General features: G+C 32.7%; 1 protein-coding gene across 1 annotated transcript; it reads left to right on the plus strand.

Moving 5' to 3' along the window:
- The first annotated feature begins 5,630 nt into the window (after nucleotides 1-5,630).
- Nucleotides 5,631-17,629, plus strand: LOC149200052 (uncharacterized). The gene is made up of 12 exons (XM_089400824.1): nucleotides 5,631-5,798; nucleotides 6,013-6,309; nucleotides 6,763-7,032; nucleotides 7,213-7,328; nucleotides 7,523-7,622; nucleotides 9,499-9,597; nucleotides 9,793-9,838; nucleotides 9,932-10,029; nucleotides 12,222-12,364; nucleotides 12,488-12,542; nucleotides 16,964-17,038; nucleotides 17,486-17,629. Exons 1-12 carry the CDS (start codon nucleotides 5,697-5,699, stop codon nucleotides 17,627-17,629), a joined length of 1,545 nt encoding a protein of 514 aa, XP_089256950.1. The 5' UTR covers nucleotides 5,631-5,696.
- Nucleotides 17,630-19,398: the final 1,769 nt, after the last annotated feature.

The raw sequence follows: 19,398 nt of genomic DNA on the forward strand, positions 1-19,398 counted from the left end.
GGTTTTAAAAATGTCACCATGGTTATGCCCTTACTATATTGTAAAGTCTCCATTTCATTTAATATTAAATTTTGTTTAGGGTGTTGGGGGGATGACTTGTTACTATTCTGCCTTGTCAATCCCGATTTAGTGTGTAATCTCTATGTTATTTTAGTTGGCCTCAACCTTATTTTGGGTGGTTGGAATTACCCTATAGCTTTAGCTACCATGCCTCCTCATCAAAAGGTAGACAAATCAAAGAGGGGGAGCTAGCCATGTTGGTCCTCAACATTAGAGACTCTTCACTTGTGAATTTGTTGCATCATATTTTAACTTCAGCCCCCCAAAAATATGAAAGGAAATTCATCAACTAGAATCGCAGGAGTTTAGAGAACATCCTTACTTTTCTGGTTTGGAAATGGGAGGCAAGGGTTTACAGTGGTTCCCAGACTCATTATGGTTCAGGAAGAGGAGATTTTATTTTCTACATTCTCTCTTAGTTCACTAGCAATTGGATACTCTTCTTCGCATGATTTTAAGAGAGAAACAAATGGAAAAGTATAAACTATTTGTTGGGTTAGAGGATATTAAATGACTTCTAAGCAATATCCATTATTTCCTTGATGATATTGATGCTTGTCTGAGTAGGGTGGAAGGTTATGTGGTGTTGGACTTAGCTTTAGGGGACCTATTAGACCCTCCGAGAGGCACTACTAATCCTCCTATTGATAATCCTCAAAATTTTACAGTTAGCTCTTTAGATAAACCATGGTGAATGCTTTTGAATTTTTTTGTCTTCTCTCGAGGAGTATTTAAAGTATTAGTTGTTCTTCATATTTATGGTCAAGAAATACAGTGATGATATTGTGGGATAATACTTGGTTAGTCTTTAATGCTTATCTGGCCATAATTGCTCTCGCTTGTTGTTTTTTTTGGTTGGTTCTCATTTCCTCTCTTCTCACAATGGTTTTGATTCATGATTATTGCGTGACACTCGCTAGTTGTAGGAAACTACTTGGGAAAACTTATTTATCCCTTCTTTTTGCTAGTTTCAAGTAAAGTCTAGTGGGTTAATTCAGAGTGCTCTCGTCTACAAGTTTCTTGTTTGGGTTTTGGAATTACTAACTTGTGGTGTTGGTCTTTTTGGTTCTCACTTATACACCTAACTTATGTTTTGTTCGACGCTTAAGTTATTATGATCTAGTTTGCAGAAGAGTCAATGCTCTATGCCCTACATGTTGACGATCATTATGGGCTTGATGCTAATATCTCTTGCAAGGCTTGTATACTAGATATCAATGTACAATATTTTATATTAATGGGAAAATCACTTGATCAGTTCACAAAAAAATGGTGCGAAGAAGTATTTTGTTCCAATAGTTTATTCATAAGTTGGAATTGGGATTTGTTATCATAAATAATAATTTAATCAAAAATAAAAAAATAAAACCACCATTCAAATTATTAATTATTATAATTATAATTATAATTATAATATTATCATTTTATTTTCAAAATATATTTTTACTATAATTTTTTTTAAATAAAATAAATAACTACTAAAAATTTTAATTTATTAAATGTAAAGAGGTATTAATGTGTAATTATTTTATTATAGTGATGAGTGTGTATATATTGGTATAATGTGTCACGAGTTCTTTATTAATTAGGAATAATTATTAGTGTGATGGTAGGGATTTAATCTCCATGGAATATTTTAGAATATTCTTAGTGATAGTCACATCTAAAATGATGAGATTAGATATTGGTCCATGGTATTTAACAAATTCTATTTATAGATTAAAAATCTTCATACTAACAAAGTGGAGATGAATCTAGATGACTAAATATTTTTTTTAAATATATTTGTTTAACTTATATATTAAATTTTTTTTAATTAATAATAATAAATTAAAGTAAAGCTATAATTTATTTAATTTCTATGTGTTTTTCTTCCTTAAATCTTGGCAATGTGAGATGCATAATGAATTAAGTGTTTTGATGTTTGTCATGGATTGATACTCATCAATATTTACCAATTGTTTAATTTATATAGTTGGACTACTAGAATCTTCAAATATTTTGGAAAACTATATCTTTACATGTATGGAATTTTAATAAATTTATGATTAAAATGAATTTCCACTAACTTATCCATATATTTTTAATTTTAATTTTACTTATAAATATATAAATTTATCATAAATCTGTATATTTCATATATTGAAAAAGATTATATATTTAAGATTTATAATTGAGTTAAGAAATAAAAAATAAATGAATACATATGGAAAATATATATCATATCATAAACAACCATTGAATTGAATTAAAGTGAGAAGTATAACAAAACTTCTCCGAATCAAAATCAATTCAGTTAAACCCAATTGACATCCACATATATAACCAAATAATTAAACATGTATAAAAAAAAATCTAAATATATATTTATAAAAAAAATTATTAGCTTAAAATAATTATTGCCTTTTTTTAAAGTTGATACTGAAATATTTGTTTTATTGTCAATTTTTTTTTAATTGATATTAAAATATTTGTTTTATTGTTAATATACATGATACATATCAGGTTAAGCACCAAAAGAACTACCTGTCTCGTTCTATTATATTATAAAAATATTTTATCAACTTAATAAAAAATATTTATTTTCTATTAATTCTTTTATTTACAAAAAAATGTTATTAAAATATTTTTTTTTGTTATATTTCTATTTTTTAAATACTACGTATATAAATTCAGAAACTAATTGAAAGTAATCCACAAACAGACAAAAATATAATTATACATCTCTAAGGGAAAAAATAGTTTATTTACAAAATATTAAAATATTTTATTAATGTGATATTGAAATATTTATTTTTATTATTAATATGATTTTTTTTAATGATACACATTACTTTTATGAAAAAAAAATTATTTATTTTTTAAATAATTAATTATTATTATTATTATTATAGAAATCTATTATATATAAGATAAAATAAATAAATCTATTATATATATATATATATATATATATATTTACTGAAAATAAAAATAATTTTTATGATAATATTTAAATATGATTATTAAAAGAAATCCGGCAAACAACGAAGGTATGGAAGTTGGATCCACTTTTGAGGAGGAAGAACCCCTCCTAAATGAGAATAATAGAACATAATCACAGAAGACACCCCCTCAAGAGCCTATAGAAACACAATCGGAAAAGAAGCCAAATCTAATGGAAATCAGTAGAACCAAAAGGCAACATTCATCAGATAATGAAAATCCATTTCAGCTCGTCCCCATTGTGCCCAAGGAGAGTGGCACAAGGTTGAGAAGAAAAAGGGGCAGAAAATTTGAAACCCCCAATAACATCTCAGTTGCCCCTGTAGTGGAACAACCTCTTTGGGGTCTTTGTTTTTAGTCTCTTGTTCACCATCTCAACAGGCACAACGGGAGATCGTGGATGCAATGGTTATCTACATTTCCTCATATATGAGGCTTGTGCCTCTGTGCAGTTGGTAGTTTTTCTCTTTCATGTTTTGAGCAGGAATGAGTTTACTCAACCTGTGAGCTCTATGATTTGAAAATTATACAGCAAATAAATGCTTCGACATATACTATGTAACTTTTTATCTTGGTAATAAAAAGTTCGATTTTTCCTTTTGATTTTTTTTTGTAAATATTGTTTTATTATTAATATTTTTTTTAAATGATATATATATTAATTCTATGTACAAAATAAATTACTTATTTTCTCTTACTAATTTATATATAGAAAATAAATATTGAGATATTTTATTCATATTCTATATATAGAAAATAAATATTGAGATATTTTATTCCTATTATATATATAGAAAATAAATATTGAGATATTTTATTCATACTCTATATATATGAAAAAATAATAATTATGTGCAATCTCTTTGTTAGGAATGGAGGAAATCTTCTTTAGAATATCCGCGTGGCATTTTAAAAGCCTGGGTCGTCTCATGACGAAGACGAGGAACTTTGAATCCGCGTGCCGTCTGAAAGGCTCAACTCGAGCAGCGTCGAACAAACCAGCTGTGCCATTTATGATATGGTTAGCCTCGCGAGTATTATGGTTTGCAGTTGTCTATAATGAGATTTTTTGGAAGTTTTTTTGGTGGGTTTTTCCTGTCAAAATCGGGCATCAATTTATTGGAATCTCAAGTTTGATAGCTGGTTTCTGCACAATCAAAGCATTCCGGGGGTTTTCCAGGGTGCTGAATCCAAATATGTAGTTAAAAAACCATTTAACTTCAATTTCTTATACCGGATTCCATCACCGGAATCTCCAAAAAATCGCATTATAGACTGGATTCCGTCACCCTAATCTCCAAAAAGTCGCATTATAGACAACTCCTTATGGTTTTCGTGACTTTGCTATTGATGACAATGATATCAACACAAGTGCCATTTATAATATGGAGTTGTATAATAAGGTGGAGGAATTGTTAGGATTGTTAAAGGTGGTTGGAATCCCTGCAAAAAATGTTAATTTTTTTTAATAAATGTAGTATTTGAATGTTATTTTTGATGGTGGAAATGAATTTAACACCATCAAAAACTTATACAACACTTAAAATTTTAAAATTTAACACTTATAACTTAAATTTACAAAAATTCTTGTATTATTTCCTGTAAGCATGACTAAAATTTCCATACCGAACAACTCCGTAGCCTCACGCGTTTTTAATGATGGCGATAGCGATTACCATGGTTTTCGAGATTGATGAGAATGACATCAACACAAGTGCCAATTATAATAATGGCGATTACGATGGTTACCGTCACGATTACGTTGGTTTTCGCGACTTTGCCATTGGTGAGAATGACATCAACACAAGTGCCAAATATAATAATGGCGATTACGATGGTTTTCGCGACTTTGGAGATGATGATTATTAGGGTATTATTTTCTGAAAACGAGAGACATGGATCTCCGAGCTTCTCTGAATTTTACATCCTGCCGAGTTTAGTTGAGTAAATAATTGAAGTCGAAAGGACTGAAAATTATTCGATTAGAATGTTTGTTGTATTATAACGGTCAATTTGAAAATAGGTAGGTTTTCGATCTCTTAGCACAAATTTGGTGAGAGGGTTATGGGTGCATACAGTATGGTTATTTCATCTAACATTCGAGCAGAAGGATTTTATGGGTGGATAGATGTTGCTGAAGGATTTTACTGGTAGATGTATTGTTTTTGTTTTTTTTGTTTTTTTTTTTTAATTTTTAATATTGCCATTTAATTTATAAAAAGAATATATTATATAAATAAAATAAAAAAGAAAGGAAAAATTTAAAAAAAAATATCACCCTTGTTTTGGGCTTAATTTATATAAAATAAATAATTAGGTTTTCTATAATGATGTTTACGCCGTTTCTCTTTGAAATGAAAGGCGTTTCTCTTTGAAATGAATTGCCCCAGCCGTCGCCGTGTCCTATTGTTAACCGTGGATTTGTGGTGTTAGACGATTGAACAAAGTTTGATCGTTGATCCAAAACTGAAACGGTTCATGAAACTGAAACTGAAATGGTTCATGAATTTTCAAGGACCAGAGAGTCTGCTCAATAGCAGCGGCAAGATGCCTTTGCCACGGAACACATCGAAGCCTCGATACTGTTTCCTCGCAAGCAGAACACCACATTGACCTTAGCAGCGCGCAAAAATACATATGAAAAGAAACAGATGCCACTCAGACCGCCAGCAACGATCAGAGGAAATTTTTCCACAGGGGAGCGATGTCTCCGTCCTCTGCAGAAACAGGGTGCTTCAATGAATAAACACAGCGTATGCATTCTCTCCTTGTTTTTACAGATAATTTATATGCTGCAAACATGTCATTCCCTCAATTGGGTTTATTACAGTGAAATGTGGCTAGGGGGAAACAGGTTATCAGCCTCTCTGCTCAACCATCGAATTTTTTTTAAGTGGATACCCTTTTTTGGTACGTTCAGTTGGAAGTGTGAATCAGGATTTGGTTTTATTGTTTTTGCCATCACAGAGCGACAGATTTATCCCGGCAAGAGGATCCATCGATTTGGAGGTAGCTAGATTCATGATCACGCAGAAGCAAAAGGACAGTGACGATACCCATGTCCTCTCCCCTTCCCCCTCCTCTTCCAGAAAAGCATACAAGAAGGAGATGGCAGCCACTTTATTGAAGAATGCCCGTGCTGTGGACAACAATTACAGAATTCTTTCTTTCAATGGAAAATCATCGACTGTTTCCCAGGCTTCACAAGAAAATGTGCTAGCTAATTTCCCTATTTCTAGAAGAGCACGCAGATATATTGCTCAGGTAGGCCTGGATTTCATATTTTTTTACCATCATTTTCACTAGATATTCCATAATCAAATCTTGAATACCATTGATGTTTACTCGTTATTGAATCAAAGCCCTTGATCCTATTTTCAATTACAACATTATCCCATATGGAGGAATGTGCTACACAGATTTTTTTCTTTTTCATGTGTAACGCTGAAATCGCTACCACACCCATTCCAATTTCTTAATTTTTTTTTATAACAGAATGATGTTAGAAATCATTTCAGTACAGGAAAAGTACCCCTTTGCAAACAAAGCCATGATAACATTTTTTTTTTAACCATTGATATACTCTTCGGACACCACAAAAACTACATAGTATTTGGGGTTTTTGTTATTAGTACACTGGATATGCCTATCTGAGGACCATTGTCCTTTGTCCCTTTTTTTTCACCTAGTAATTTAACTTATCCATGTTGATTGCAGTCTGCAGATAGAACCCTGGATGCGCACGACGTTCTGGATGATTATTACTTGAATCTATTGGATTGGAGTTCCACCAATGTTTTGTCCATAGCCCTGAACAACACTATATACTTGTGGCATGCTTCTGATAGCTCTATATCTGAGCTTCTGATTGCAGATGAAGAAGAGGGCCCCGTTACCAGCGTTAGTTGGGCACTCGATGGGACGCAAATTGCCGTTGGGTTGAATAATTTTGTTGTACAGTTATGGGACTCGCAATCTAATAAAAGGGTAAATAAAACCTGTTTATCTCTTCCAAGGTTTTCTCATTCTAAGATAACCAACAACATTTATGTTTTACGGACAAACTGAAACAGGAAGATTTTATTAACTCGTTTGATAGCTTTCTTCTACCATATTTTGCCCACTCAAGATCTCTGCAGTAATTTCTGTGCCTCTGTTATTTTTCAGAATTATATGTTCAAGTATGATAGTGTCCACGGACAATGGAAGCATCATGAAGTCAAGGTCAAAGACTCGAAAACTTTACTCTTTGGAGAAACATCTGTTGCTATATTTGGTTTGAGGTAAAACACTTGTTTATGGAGATCAATGAGAGTTTCGTAGGTCAGTTACTGCTTGAGCTTAGGCATGAATAGAGTGTGAGCGCTGACATTGTCTATTTGTTCCCATTTGTCTAACTGTTCACATTTTGCTGCGCTGACATTGTCTATTTGTTCCCATTTGTCTAACTGTTCACATTTTGGTTTGAAAACTGTAGAAATCCTGAGGAAATACCATGGGGTGAGGTTGACGCAGAGTATGTGGTTGAATCTACAGGTGTCTTCACCGATAAAGAGAAAGCAGCTGCTCACTTGAAGGTTTGAATATTACCATTCCACAATTCAATTATAATTGATTTTTTCCTTCAAAGTTTATCCGACATGCTACTAATTAAAAATACAATGTACCTAAAAGTTGATAAATGATATTTGAGGTAACTAAGGAGTTGTCACATGTAATACCGCTCCCTCCCTACATGAGCAAGGAGATTTGGCAATAGCATGTCTCAAGTAAAAAAATTACCTCAGTTGCTTCAAGATAGCCCTGAGAAACCTGAAATGTCTGAAATGTCTTCTCTTCATGGGAAGTTATGATCAGGACCTTACCTGAACAAAACTTAGTATGACCAGGGTCTTACCTGAGCAACAAACAGTGAGACTACCACCTTACCATGTCAAGTGACAAAATACAGCTTGTTACCATTACTTTCACGCAGTCATGAAAGTGCACTGTTGTTCGAAACCTAGGGCTCATGATTTTCCTATCTTTACATCCAAATTATCTCTTTGTAAAGCCCACTCTGTTAAGCCAGAAATGTTATCAAGGCTTGATTTTCTCTCTTCAAATCCTGCTCGATCATTATATACGGTATCTTTCAAGAATATTTGAGTTCATTTGCATAATGAATACATTATTCTTTGGCAAAGTCCGCTTGTGTAATATATACATTATTCTTTGCTAAAGTCCTTTTAAATGAGCAATTTTTCTCTTCTTCCTTATTTATCTATCTAGGAGGAATTCTTCATTGAAATTTAGGCATATCTGCACATCATTCTCCTGATGAATTTTGGATCGTCTACCTGAAGATTGTTCTTCGTTTTGCATTTTTTGTTCTTCGATTTATTCCCAACAACATTTATGTTTTACGGACAAACTGAAACAGGAAGATTTTATTAACTCGTTTGATAGCTTTCTTCTACCATATTTTGCCCACTCAAGGTTATTTTTCAGAATTATATGTTCAAGTATGACAGTGTCCACGGACAATGGAAGTATCATGAAGTCAAGGTCAAAGACTCGAAAACTTTACTCTTTGGAGAAAAATCTGTTGCTGTATTCAGTTTCAGGTAAAACACTTGTTTATGGAGATCAATGAGAGTTTCTTAGGTCAATTATTGCTTGAGCTTAGGCATGAACAGAGTGTAAGTGCTGACATTGCCTATTTGTTCCCATTTGTCTAACTATTCACATTTTGGTTTGAAAACTGTAGAAATCCTGAGGAAATACCATGGGGCAAGGTCGGCGCAGAGTATGTGGTTGAATCCAGAGGTGTCTTCACCGACAAAGAGAAAACAACTACTCACTTGAAGGTTTGAATATTACCATTCCACAATTCAATTATAATTGATTTTTTCCTTCAAAGTTTATCCGACATGCTACTAATTAAAAATACAATGTACCTAAAAGTTGATAAATGATATTTGAGGTAACTAAGGAGTTGTCACATGTAATACCACTCCCTCCCTACATGTGACAACTCCTTAGTTACCTCAAATATCATTTATCAGTAATACCGCTCCCTTCCTACATGAGCAAGGAGATTTGGCAATAGCATGTCCGCTTTGGCTCTTTCTCAATTTATAAAATTGACATTGTTGACTGATATCGACATAACCAACCCTATTCTAAGTTGAAACTTCTTTCAAATTGAGCAGTCACCTCATGAAAGGTTACCTTAAAATTGCTCCATAGTTGTGACTATTCGAAATTGATGAGGTGATTAAAGAATAACATGTTTGTTTTCAGTTTCTTTGGAGAACAATCTATTCTATGATTTTTTTTGTGGTGCATGCAAAAATATTTTAAAGGCTATTAACATATCTAATTTTGTAAATTTCAAACGGTATAAAGTGCAACAATGGAAATTACAATTTGAACTCCATATAATAATTTTTTTTTGTTGATTTCTAATAGGCAGGTGCTAAAAAAGTTGTTATCTCAGCTCCAAGCAAGGATGCACCTATGTTTGTTGTTGGGGTTAATGAGCACCAATACAAATCTGATTTGAACATTGTTTCAAATGCAAGTTGTACTACTAACTGCTTGGCTCCCTTGGCTAAGGTTTGCAATGATATTTTTACTAAATTATCACAGTTTTCATTGTATAGGTGTCTTTATATGAGAAAAATTACATATTGCTGGGGAGGAACTATATGTTGAAAGAGAACAAAAACACTTTGTTTTCTCTGGAAGGTAGTCAATGACAAGTTTGGCATTGTTGAAGGTCTCATGACAACTATCCATTCCATCACAGGTACACTTACTATGAACTAGTATTATGCCCTTGAATTTTATTGATACAAGGCATTTGCAATCTGCATTGACTTATGTTTCTGTATGTAAAAAACAACAAAGAAGATAGTTGATGGACCATCAAACAAGGACTGGCGAGGTGACAGAGGAGCTGGTTTTAACATTATTCCTAGTAGTACAGGAGTAGCTAAGGTAGGAAGCAACAAATTATCAATGATGATTAAACATATTTAAAACCATCAGTAAATATTTTATTCTGGTGATTATCATTCACATTAAACACTTTATAAGGTTAGATTTATTGATTTACTTCTCAGACCAGGGAAAATTTTAAGAACCCCCCCTAAATTTATAAATATAATAAATGGGCGAATCTCCATGGTATATAGGAAAAATGGAAGGCGATTTTATCAATAATATAATATGTATATATAATTTTTTGGCGAATCTCTCACCAGGCATGGCGAATATTTTACTCAATTATAAAATCTTGTAAGGTCTTGGTGAGTCTTTCACTAAATAATAAAACTTTGTAAAGTCCTAGTGAATCTTAGCATAGGCTACATGTTGGTTTAATTCCCCCATTTAAGTAGGCTACATTCCAGGTGAATACCATGGGTCAATACCATGTGCCATTTTGGTGAATACCATGGGTCAATACCATGTGCCAATTTTATTTTTATTAATTCTAATATTAGGGTTAATAATGGTTTTTTGCATGGTATTAATAACAATCTAGTCCATGGTATTTGTCCCATAATATTTTGGCCATAGGTTTCACCTAAATATAACCCATTTTTTGAGTGTTCGTAAATATAAGGTGACTTATGGAGTAAATATAAAAAAATGTTTTATTTGTTTACCATACCTCTCATTTATTTATATTTTTATTAATTTACCATACCTCTTTTACAAATATGGTATTTGGCCCATAGGATTCACTTAAATAAAACCTCTTTCTTGAGCCTTCATAAATAGAACGAGGGTTATGGACTAAATATAAAAAGAGGTTTTATTTATTTACGATACGTCTAGTTTATTTATATTTTTATTTATTTACTATACCTTTTGAGTAAGTATAAAAAGATGTTTTATTTATTTACCATACCTTCACTTTACTTATATTTTTATTTGTTTACACCCTTACATGTATATAAGGTGGCCCACGGGGTTTTGGATTGACGGTGAATGGGTGCACTATTAAGGCACTCCTTGTGATAGGTCACTGGTTCAAATCCCCCATGGGTACTTAGGTTAGTCTTAACTAGAAAAAAAAAATATAAGGTGACTTATGGAGTAAATATAAAAAATGTTTTATTTATTTACCATACCTCTCATTTATTTATATTTTTATTAATTTACCATACCTCTTTTATAAATATGGTATTTGGCCCATAGGATTCACTTAAATAAAACTTATTCTTGAAAATGGGCGAATGAATTCACTTAAATAAAACCTATTCTTGAAAATAGGCGAATGGAAGGTTGTAAGTCCTAATTTCAAGGGCTAAATTTACCTTTTTTACCCTCTCCCTTAAAATAAGGTGGGCTATTTGAGGTGATTTGTAAAAATGTACTATGATACAAAATATTCGCCCACTAAAAATTTAAAACCCCTTAATTTCACCAAAGGGCGAACATTCGCCCCTAAAATTATCCTTGTCTCAGACAATTCTTTTGGTCATTCTTTTCATGTATAAAAATTACCTCACCTGCTTCAAGATAGCCCTGAGAAACCTGAAATGTCTAAAATGTCTTCTCTTCATGGGAAGTTATGATCAGGACCTTAGCTAAACAAAACTTAGTATGACCAGTGTCTTACCTGAGCAACAAACAGTGAGACTACCACCTTACCATGTCAAGTGACAAAATACAACTTGTTACCATTACTTTCACACAATCATGAAACTGCACTGTTGTTCGAAACCTAGGGCTCACGATTTTCCTATCTTTACATCCAAATTATCTCTTTGTAAAGCCCACTTTGTTAAGCTTGTCTGTTTCTATTTTCCACTGGTGTTTGTTCATCCTTATGGTTACCCTTGATAGTTAGGTGACTGTTAGGAGAGCAAATGGGAAGTACCACTTCTTTATAGTAGGCACAACAACATAGTTTCTTGACATTGGATCCCATTTGAATTTAATATTTTTTATTTCTTACCTAATTTTCGCATTTTATCATATTGTCCCATGCTTCGGGTGATTAGGTTTTATTTTTTTATTGGATTTCTTTGGAGAAACATTATCTGTGTACTTGCAATTGGTTAATTCTCTGTAATCTAGCTGGGTTCTGCATATTTTTCTTCTAATTTTCTTATTATGAATCCCCACCAGCATCACCTTTTATGTTCTCATAGCTACTAATTGTGATTGTATTTTTGAAGGCTGTTGGCAAGGTTCTACCAGCTCTCAATGGAAAGTTGACTGGAATGGCCTTCCGAGTACCCACACCAGATGTTTCAGTTGTTGATTTGACTGTTAGACTTGAGAAGTCGGCCACTTATGATAAGATCAAGGCGGCCATTAAGTAAGTAGTCTTAGTTACCCCATAATAAGAGGAAGGGAAGAGGATATATACAATATTTGTTAGGAATAAGTTTCGAGGTTGTGTATTTCATTTTAACTATATATGGTACATTTCATTTTATAGGGAGGAATCTGAGGGAAAATTGAAAGGAATTCTTGGTTACACAGAGGACACTGTGGTAACCTTGTGCCATATAGAGACTTGACAACTAACAACCCATAAAACTTCAAGAACTTGAAGAAGATATAGTATATTGGGTAAGATTTATTGTTTCCAATTCCAGAAGAGAAAAATCCTTTCTCACTCATGTCACAATTTTCACTCATACTTCTCTAAAGTTAAGAATTGTACTTATCAGCGGTCCAATGCATTCACAGGCTTAGGGATCGTTTCATTACCTTTGTTGAACAGGGAATGATAATTTTGTATTGGGAGAAACATATAAAGAGCACTTCTCATTGAAGTTTTTTCAAGCTTTTGTCAGGATTATTGAATGTATTAGAACTAATTCAGAATCTATTACTATTATTTTCAATATCTTGTACTTTTTTTTCCTTCATTTCATTGGATAAATCATAAAAGGTTTTATTCAAGCTTTGATTCTGCCATTTTTTTGTTACCAAATTTTGAAATATTTACATATTGCATACCTTGTTTTCACTAAAACAATTTGAAGGAGAATACCAATCATTCTCTCTATTGTTGGAAAAATAAAATAGCTTAATATTGTTGGAAAAATAAAATCTCTGTTGTTTTTTACTTTTCAAACAGGCCAGATGGAGGGAAATACTTATTTTGTTGTTACTGATGGTGGCTTAGATTGTTCATGATCCACCAGAGGATATGAATCCAACACTTGCAAACTTACTCGAAGGTCTTCTTTGCAAGGGTAAGTGACTTTTCTCAATTGAATGTTTTACATAGCAGATTTTAATTTTAAGAGTTGCATTGCTGCAAATTTTGAAATTCACGATAATAATCAAGCTGCCACTATTGGATTTCACAGATCTGAAGAAAAGGATGAGCTTAGAGGCTGTTGCAAGGCATCTGTGGGTTATGAAAGATTTCACGTCAATTGTGCAGGTTTTGGGGAAATGTGAACATGGTAGCTCCAGATTTCATTCTGATCATCATGAGCAAACTGTAGCTTCCTCTGAAGCATTGTCAAAATCAGTTTAACAGGGATGGTTATGGTTTTTAGTTTTACATATTTCATCTCTGCTTAGTCATGGAAGAGATGTTGTGGTTCTCCAGAAGAGGGGATTCCTTTGCTCATTGTATTTATATTGAGTTGCTCTATGATGCTTGTACATTATATCTGCCTGTATGACTTTAGATATTCAGCGGCATGCTTTAGTTGGACTTCCTTCTAATGCAATAGGGACCTCAAAGGAATATTATTTGACAGTTCTAACCATGCAAATAATAATCAAGAATCACATGATATGGTGGCTAATGTTCAAACTTCAAACTTTCAAAGCACTTCACTGTTAAGAGCTCTGGGGGAATTCTTCAAGATCTCGGTGTGTCAGTTGCAGATTATGTGCTGGTAAGGTTGTAGCAAGCAAGTTCAGTGTCTCTGTTGTAGAATATGTGCTGGTAAGATGTAGCAATCAAGTTCATCATACTAGGAATTCCCTGGTGTAATTCACAATAAAATAATATTGCAATTTGTGCATCCTCCTTGTAAAGGGATGTGAGGCGGAGGGTTTTAAGCACCTTGTGCATGTAATAACTCTACTTATGATGACTTATTTTTTACGGCTTTGTGCAACCTGTTTTCAAGCTAGGTTGGTTGCCAGTCCAAATATCTGCAGAGATCTTGGCCATTTCAAATTGATCTAGAATCGGTCAAGTTAGTTTTCTTGTAGTGGAATATTATAAAGACCTTTCCTTTTATGGTTGTGGTACACAACTTGACGAGTGTAACAATAGAAAAGCAAGCTAATTGTGTGGCCAGGTTTTTGATGGCAGTGATGGAACTGTCCCTGAATAAAATGGTCATATGGGGCTTCATATTTAGATTGTGATTTTTATTCTTATCTATTGATGATGCATCTGTATATTCACAAACGAAACCCAATAGATTCGTTGCTGATTTCTTGGAGCTGAGGGTTTCTATAACAAGATGATTGGTACCAGAAAGCCACCAAAGATGCGAGTTTGAATGGAGGATTTTGGGAAATCTCAAAACTGATTTTGTCTACTCATTTGCTACATGGCTGAGTTTGATCAGATTTCCAGTCGGTGCTTATACCAATCCATTGAACTGATAAGAAGGCATTAGAGTGTTAGTATTAAATGGCTGATTGAACTGTGGAACCTTGCTTGCGGATTGAGTTCGATTCCTTTTATATTGGCCTCTATTATTTAGTTATTGTTCAAGAAGCACTGGTAAGGAATCAACGCTTTAATTTATGCAGTGATGTATGAATAGCCATTTCATGTTTTTGCTTGAAATTGCAATATCCATCTTTGTCTGAGCTTCTAATTTTAAGCTTTTGCAAGTGGGGTTAAAGTTCAACAGTGAAGATGGTTGTATGTTATTTTTTTTATCTATTAGACTAACCTAAGTACCCACGGGGGATTTGAACCCGTGACCTATCGCAAGGAGTGCCTTAACAATGCACCCATTCACCGTCAATCCAAAGCCCCGTGGGCAAAGATGGTTGTATGTTAAGGCAACCACTAAGGTTAAATTTCTTGAGCCATGAATAAGCAATTGGAGCCATGTGCAAATCCCTGGGTGATTTTGATAGAAAAGTACGCGCTATCACGACAGCTTAACCAAATGAAAGTCCTTGTGTTCAGTTGTTTACCCCTCAAGGGCCACTTTAATTGTTCAAGTGGGCTGCTTCTTGTGTCTGATTCCCAGGCATTGTAATGTTTCTATCTGAGCTTTAGAAGGAAGCAATTTCAAAGAAAATTTGCAATTATTCTAGAACTTGGAACTCAGATAGTGAAGATTGCAGATGAAGAGAGTTGAATGGGGAGATGCTGGAAATATCGGGTATTGTACAAACTTGAAATGGTAACTCATAAGTCAAAACTGAAATCTATATTACAGTTTTTGTATTCATTATGTATTCAAAACCAACTGTTTTTCAATTTTTAATTACACATTTTTTTTCATGTTTAACTTGCAACTAGATTGAGATGTTATGCTGTGCAAGGAAAGGAGACTTGGCATAAATGGAAGTTGCATGTAATATTAGTTTTGAATGTGCTAGATTGTTGACACTGAAAATAATATTTCTTACACTTGGTGTGCATTTGGTTGTGATAATGTCCATCGATATTTTGTTCCAGTTTTTTGGTGGCTTGTAAGTTCAATGCATTATATCTTTATTTGTGATGTTTTTTGAAATTTCCATTTTATCATTAAATTCTTTCTATTCATTTGTTGAGGATTTGGTAAATTAATATCTAACATTAAGAAAAATAAGATTCACAAATCATTTTTGTGAGCAGCTGGAAAGGCATGACCCCTTTGAAAGTTGCAAGAGTAGGCACGTAGGCACAAGAAGAAGATCTAGAGCTGATATTTGAGACATTTCTGAAGCACTGAAGACAGATAATGAATTTGGCATGCTTGCAACATTTAAAGTTGACAAGTTTGGGGATTCTTTCCAATTCTTTGGATTAGAATGCCGACAACCATTTTCTAAGAATTTTCTATCCCCGGGCATGTTCTTGTTTAGTCCATAATTTATGTTTTAATTTGCTAAATATACAATGAAATATAAAACAAATAAGTAAGCCAAATCCCCTTCAATCAATGTTCTAAAAAGGTGTGAGCATTGTGAGTCATCTGCCATGCTCCAGTGTTTATGTTATTGAAGAAACATAGAATGACTAAATGTTGAACCAATTGTTTCAGTTACTAGGCTTTTCTATCAGTTGAAATTCCTGCAATTACAGTCTTTTGACACAGAGGCTTCCCTTCTGTACGGACTTGATCAAAGACACTCTCCTTGGATGTGACATGCTTGAGATTAAAATATTGAATTGAGTCAACTTCTGCCTTTCTTAACATGACAAAGCTTTCCACCCACAAAGCTATGATATTTTTGTCCCTTTTCTTCACCAAGTGTTTGCCTGTTGTGAACACAACCTCTACATGCAGATTGCTCTCGGTAGTTTGGTTAACAAAAAACAATTTTCTACTTAGACCAGGAATGTAAAAAAGTGTTTTTGAACATAAACTTTACCAGTTAGATGTAGTGTTAAAGACCACCACAACAAATGCCAAAGCAATTTATAGTGGTAATTAAATATCTCTTGCTTGCGTTAATAGAGAACGATTTTCATGGGCACATTTTTAAAGAACATATCATTAGCTTAGTGTTAATGCATTTAAAAGATCATATTACAATTCTGTGAAATTTGCTTTATGTTTTCTCTTTTTTTCTTTTTCAATTTCCAGTTTTTAAAGTTGAAATGAGCTCTAATCTACAATGCTATGTATTGATAAACACGATAAGACCTTTATCTCTGACAAAGATTTTTCTAAATTGATAGATTGCTAACATTTGTTATCTATAATTTTCACAACAAAATCTGTGAGTAATCAAGTTGTCTGTAAATTTCATATATCAGCGAGAAGAAGCAAGAATTGAAGCTTTGGTAAATCTCAAGACTTCCAAATCTGAAGCTGCAACCAAAAATCTTAAGGTATAAGGAGTGTGCCTATAAATATTGGTACACATTTAGGAATATTTCTATAATTCTGGTCATTTACAACATTTAGAAAAGTGAATAGACATGTTGATATTTAGGTCATTTACCTAATGCATACACTATATGGATAATGGATTTCCGCACTTTATGCCTTACGGCATTTCCTTTGCAACATCTGGTGCAAATGCTAGTTTTGATTAATTATATTATATTATAAATAGCAACGATATGTGTTTATTTAGCCCCACGGGGGTAGGCGAGTTGATAATCACAATGCAATGAAGTTTGTTAGAAAGGCGGGCTCTGCACTGAAGGTCACGAGTTCAAATCCCCTGGACTAGCCCGAAATCTATGGAGAGGGGAATGCACAGTTTCCCAGGAGTTATAGTGGTAGCGGTCAGAATCGACCCCATGTAATGCGAGTTGGAAGGGCGGGCGCAGTTTCTGAGGAGTTATAGTGGTAGCGGTCAAAATCAACCCCGTGTAACGCGAGTTGCAACGCTGCTCTTGTTGCCAAGAGTTATAGTGGTAGTGGTCGGTAGCGGTCAGAATCGACCCGCGAGCGTAGTTCTCCAGGAGTTATAGTGGTAGCGGTCAGAATCGTCCCTGTGTAATGCGAGTTGCAAGGCTACTTCTGTTGCCAGGAGTTATAGTGGTAGCGGTTAGAATCGACCCGTGTAACGCGAGTTGCAAGGCTGCTCCTGTTGTCGATTCCTCTTTAATAAAAAAAATGATATGTGTTTATTTTGGAATGATGATATTTTTGAATACTAAATTATAGTCTCTTATAAATAACAATAATGTGTTTTTATTTTGGAATAGGTTTTATAGAATTTTAATGTTATTATGAACAATTATTATGTAAATGGTTGAGATTTAAGTTTTGTGGAATATTATATAATATTTGTGGATGAAAGATTAAGATTTGAGAGTAGTTTTGTTTTTTTTTGTTTTTAATTAATTAAAAGAAAAATGATATAAACAAGTGTCAATAAGTCATGATTTACAAATTAAAAATTTCCATGGTAAAGTGGATGAATCTTCATGATTAAGAATTATTTTACATGTTTTTTGAAATGTAGATATGTTTAACTTATATATCATTTTTTTTATATATAAATAATAATAATAATAATAATTTAATTAATTTTTGTATATTATAATAATAAATTAATAAACTAATATTATAATTTAAATATTATTTTTCAAAAACTTAATAATATTTGTTTTTAATATATTAATAAATTAATATCATCATTTAATTCTTATTGCTCAAATATAATCATTACTTAATAATATTTGTTTTTAATATAATAATAAATTAATATTATAGTTTAAATATTATTGTTCAAATATAGTCATTATTTAATTTTGGTCTCTACATTGCTCTCTATTTAATCCTTTGTCATGATCTAGCTCTTGATTTGGTCCTATGATAAACCACACTTCTTGGTTTGAAAGGCTTCCGCCAAATTTTTTTTCTTATATAATTTATACCAAAAACTTTACTTAATTTAATTATTTTTTATCATTTTAAATTTTAACACTATTATTAAATGTATTATTAAATGTTTTTTTAAGCATTAGTTACTGAACAGTGGACTGGTTTCCATTTGAGTTATAATATACAACTCTCTTTATGATTTTCATTAACGTAGGCTTTGTAAATATATTTCATGGCAATGAATCTTTAAATATTAAAGGTATTTGTTTATAATTATTAGTGTTAATTTTGTTAAATATTATGATGGTAAATATATCCTTTTTCGTTAAAAAGGAAAAAGTTGTTTATGAGTAAACTTCTCTCACATCAAATTGGCCTATAAGATTGGTTTCTTTGTAGGATAAAAAACTTTTTTAATGGATAAAACTTATGGAAATTTACCTATTGTAACCTTGAGTGTGAACTTGTAATCTCTAAAAAGAAAAAACATCGGTTTAAATATGATCCATATGTATTGTTTAAATATAATCAATATATATTATAAATATTAATATTATAATTAATATATATTATTATTTTTAAATATTTTTTTTGGTAAAGACTAATTCTATTAAAAGGAAAAAAGAATAAAGTTACAAAGAGGCAGAAGCCTTAGTCGAGAGTATTTGACTACTTTCAGGGCATCAAAACCGTCCCAAAATTGGGAAAACCAGTTACAGTGAGGAAAAAGTCTATACATAGGAGCCTGAATACTGCAAGAAAGTCATAATGGCGACTTGGGATAGCCCTCTTTGAAACAGTGGAGACAAACACCTAAAGACCGAGAAGTTGTACATGGCAGCCATAAAGCCACATACTTCCGAGCCACATAGACAAAGAACCAGACAACCGAGCCGCAGAAACAGAACCA

Source organism: Pinus tabuliformis, chromosome 2_1 (genome assembly GCF_031772625.1).
Source record: "Pinus tabuliformis cultivar Carrire ecotype Pingquan chromosome 2_1, CPIR1, whole genome shotgun sequence".
Taxonomy (NCBI): domain Eukaryota; kingdom Viridiplantae; phylum Streptophyta; class Pinopsida; order Pinales; family Pinaceae; genus Pinus; species Pinus tabuliformis.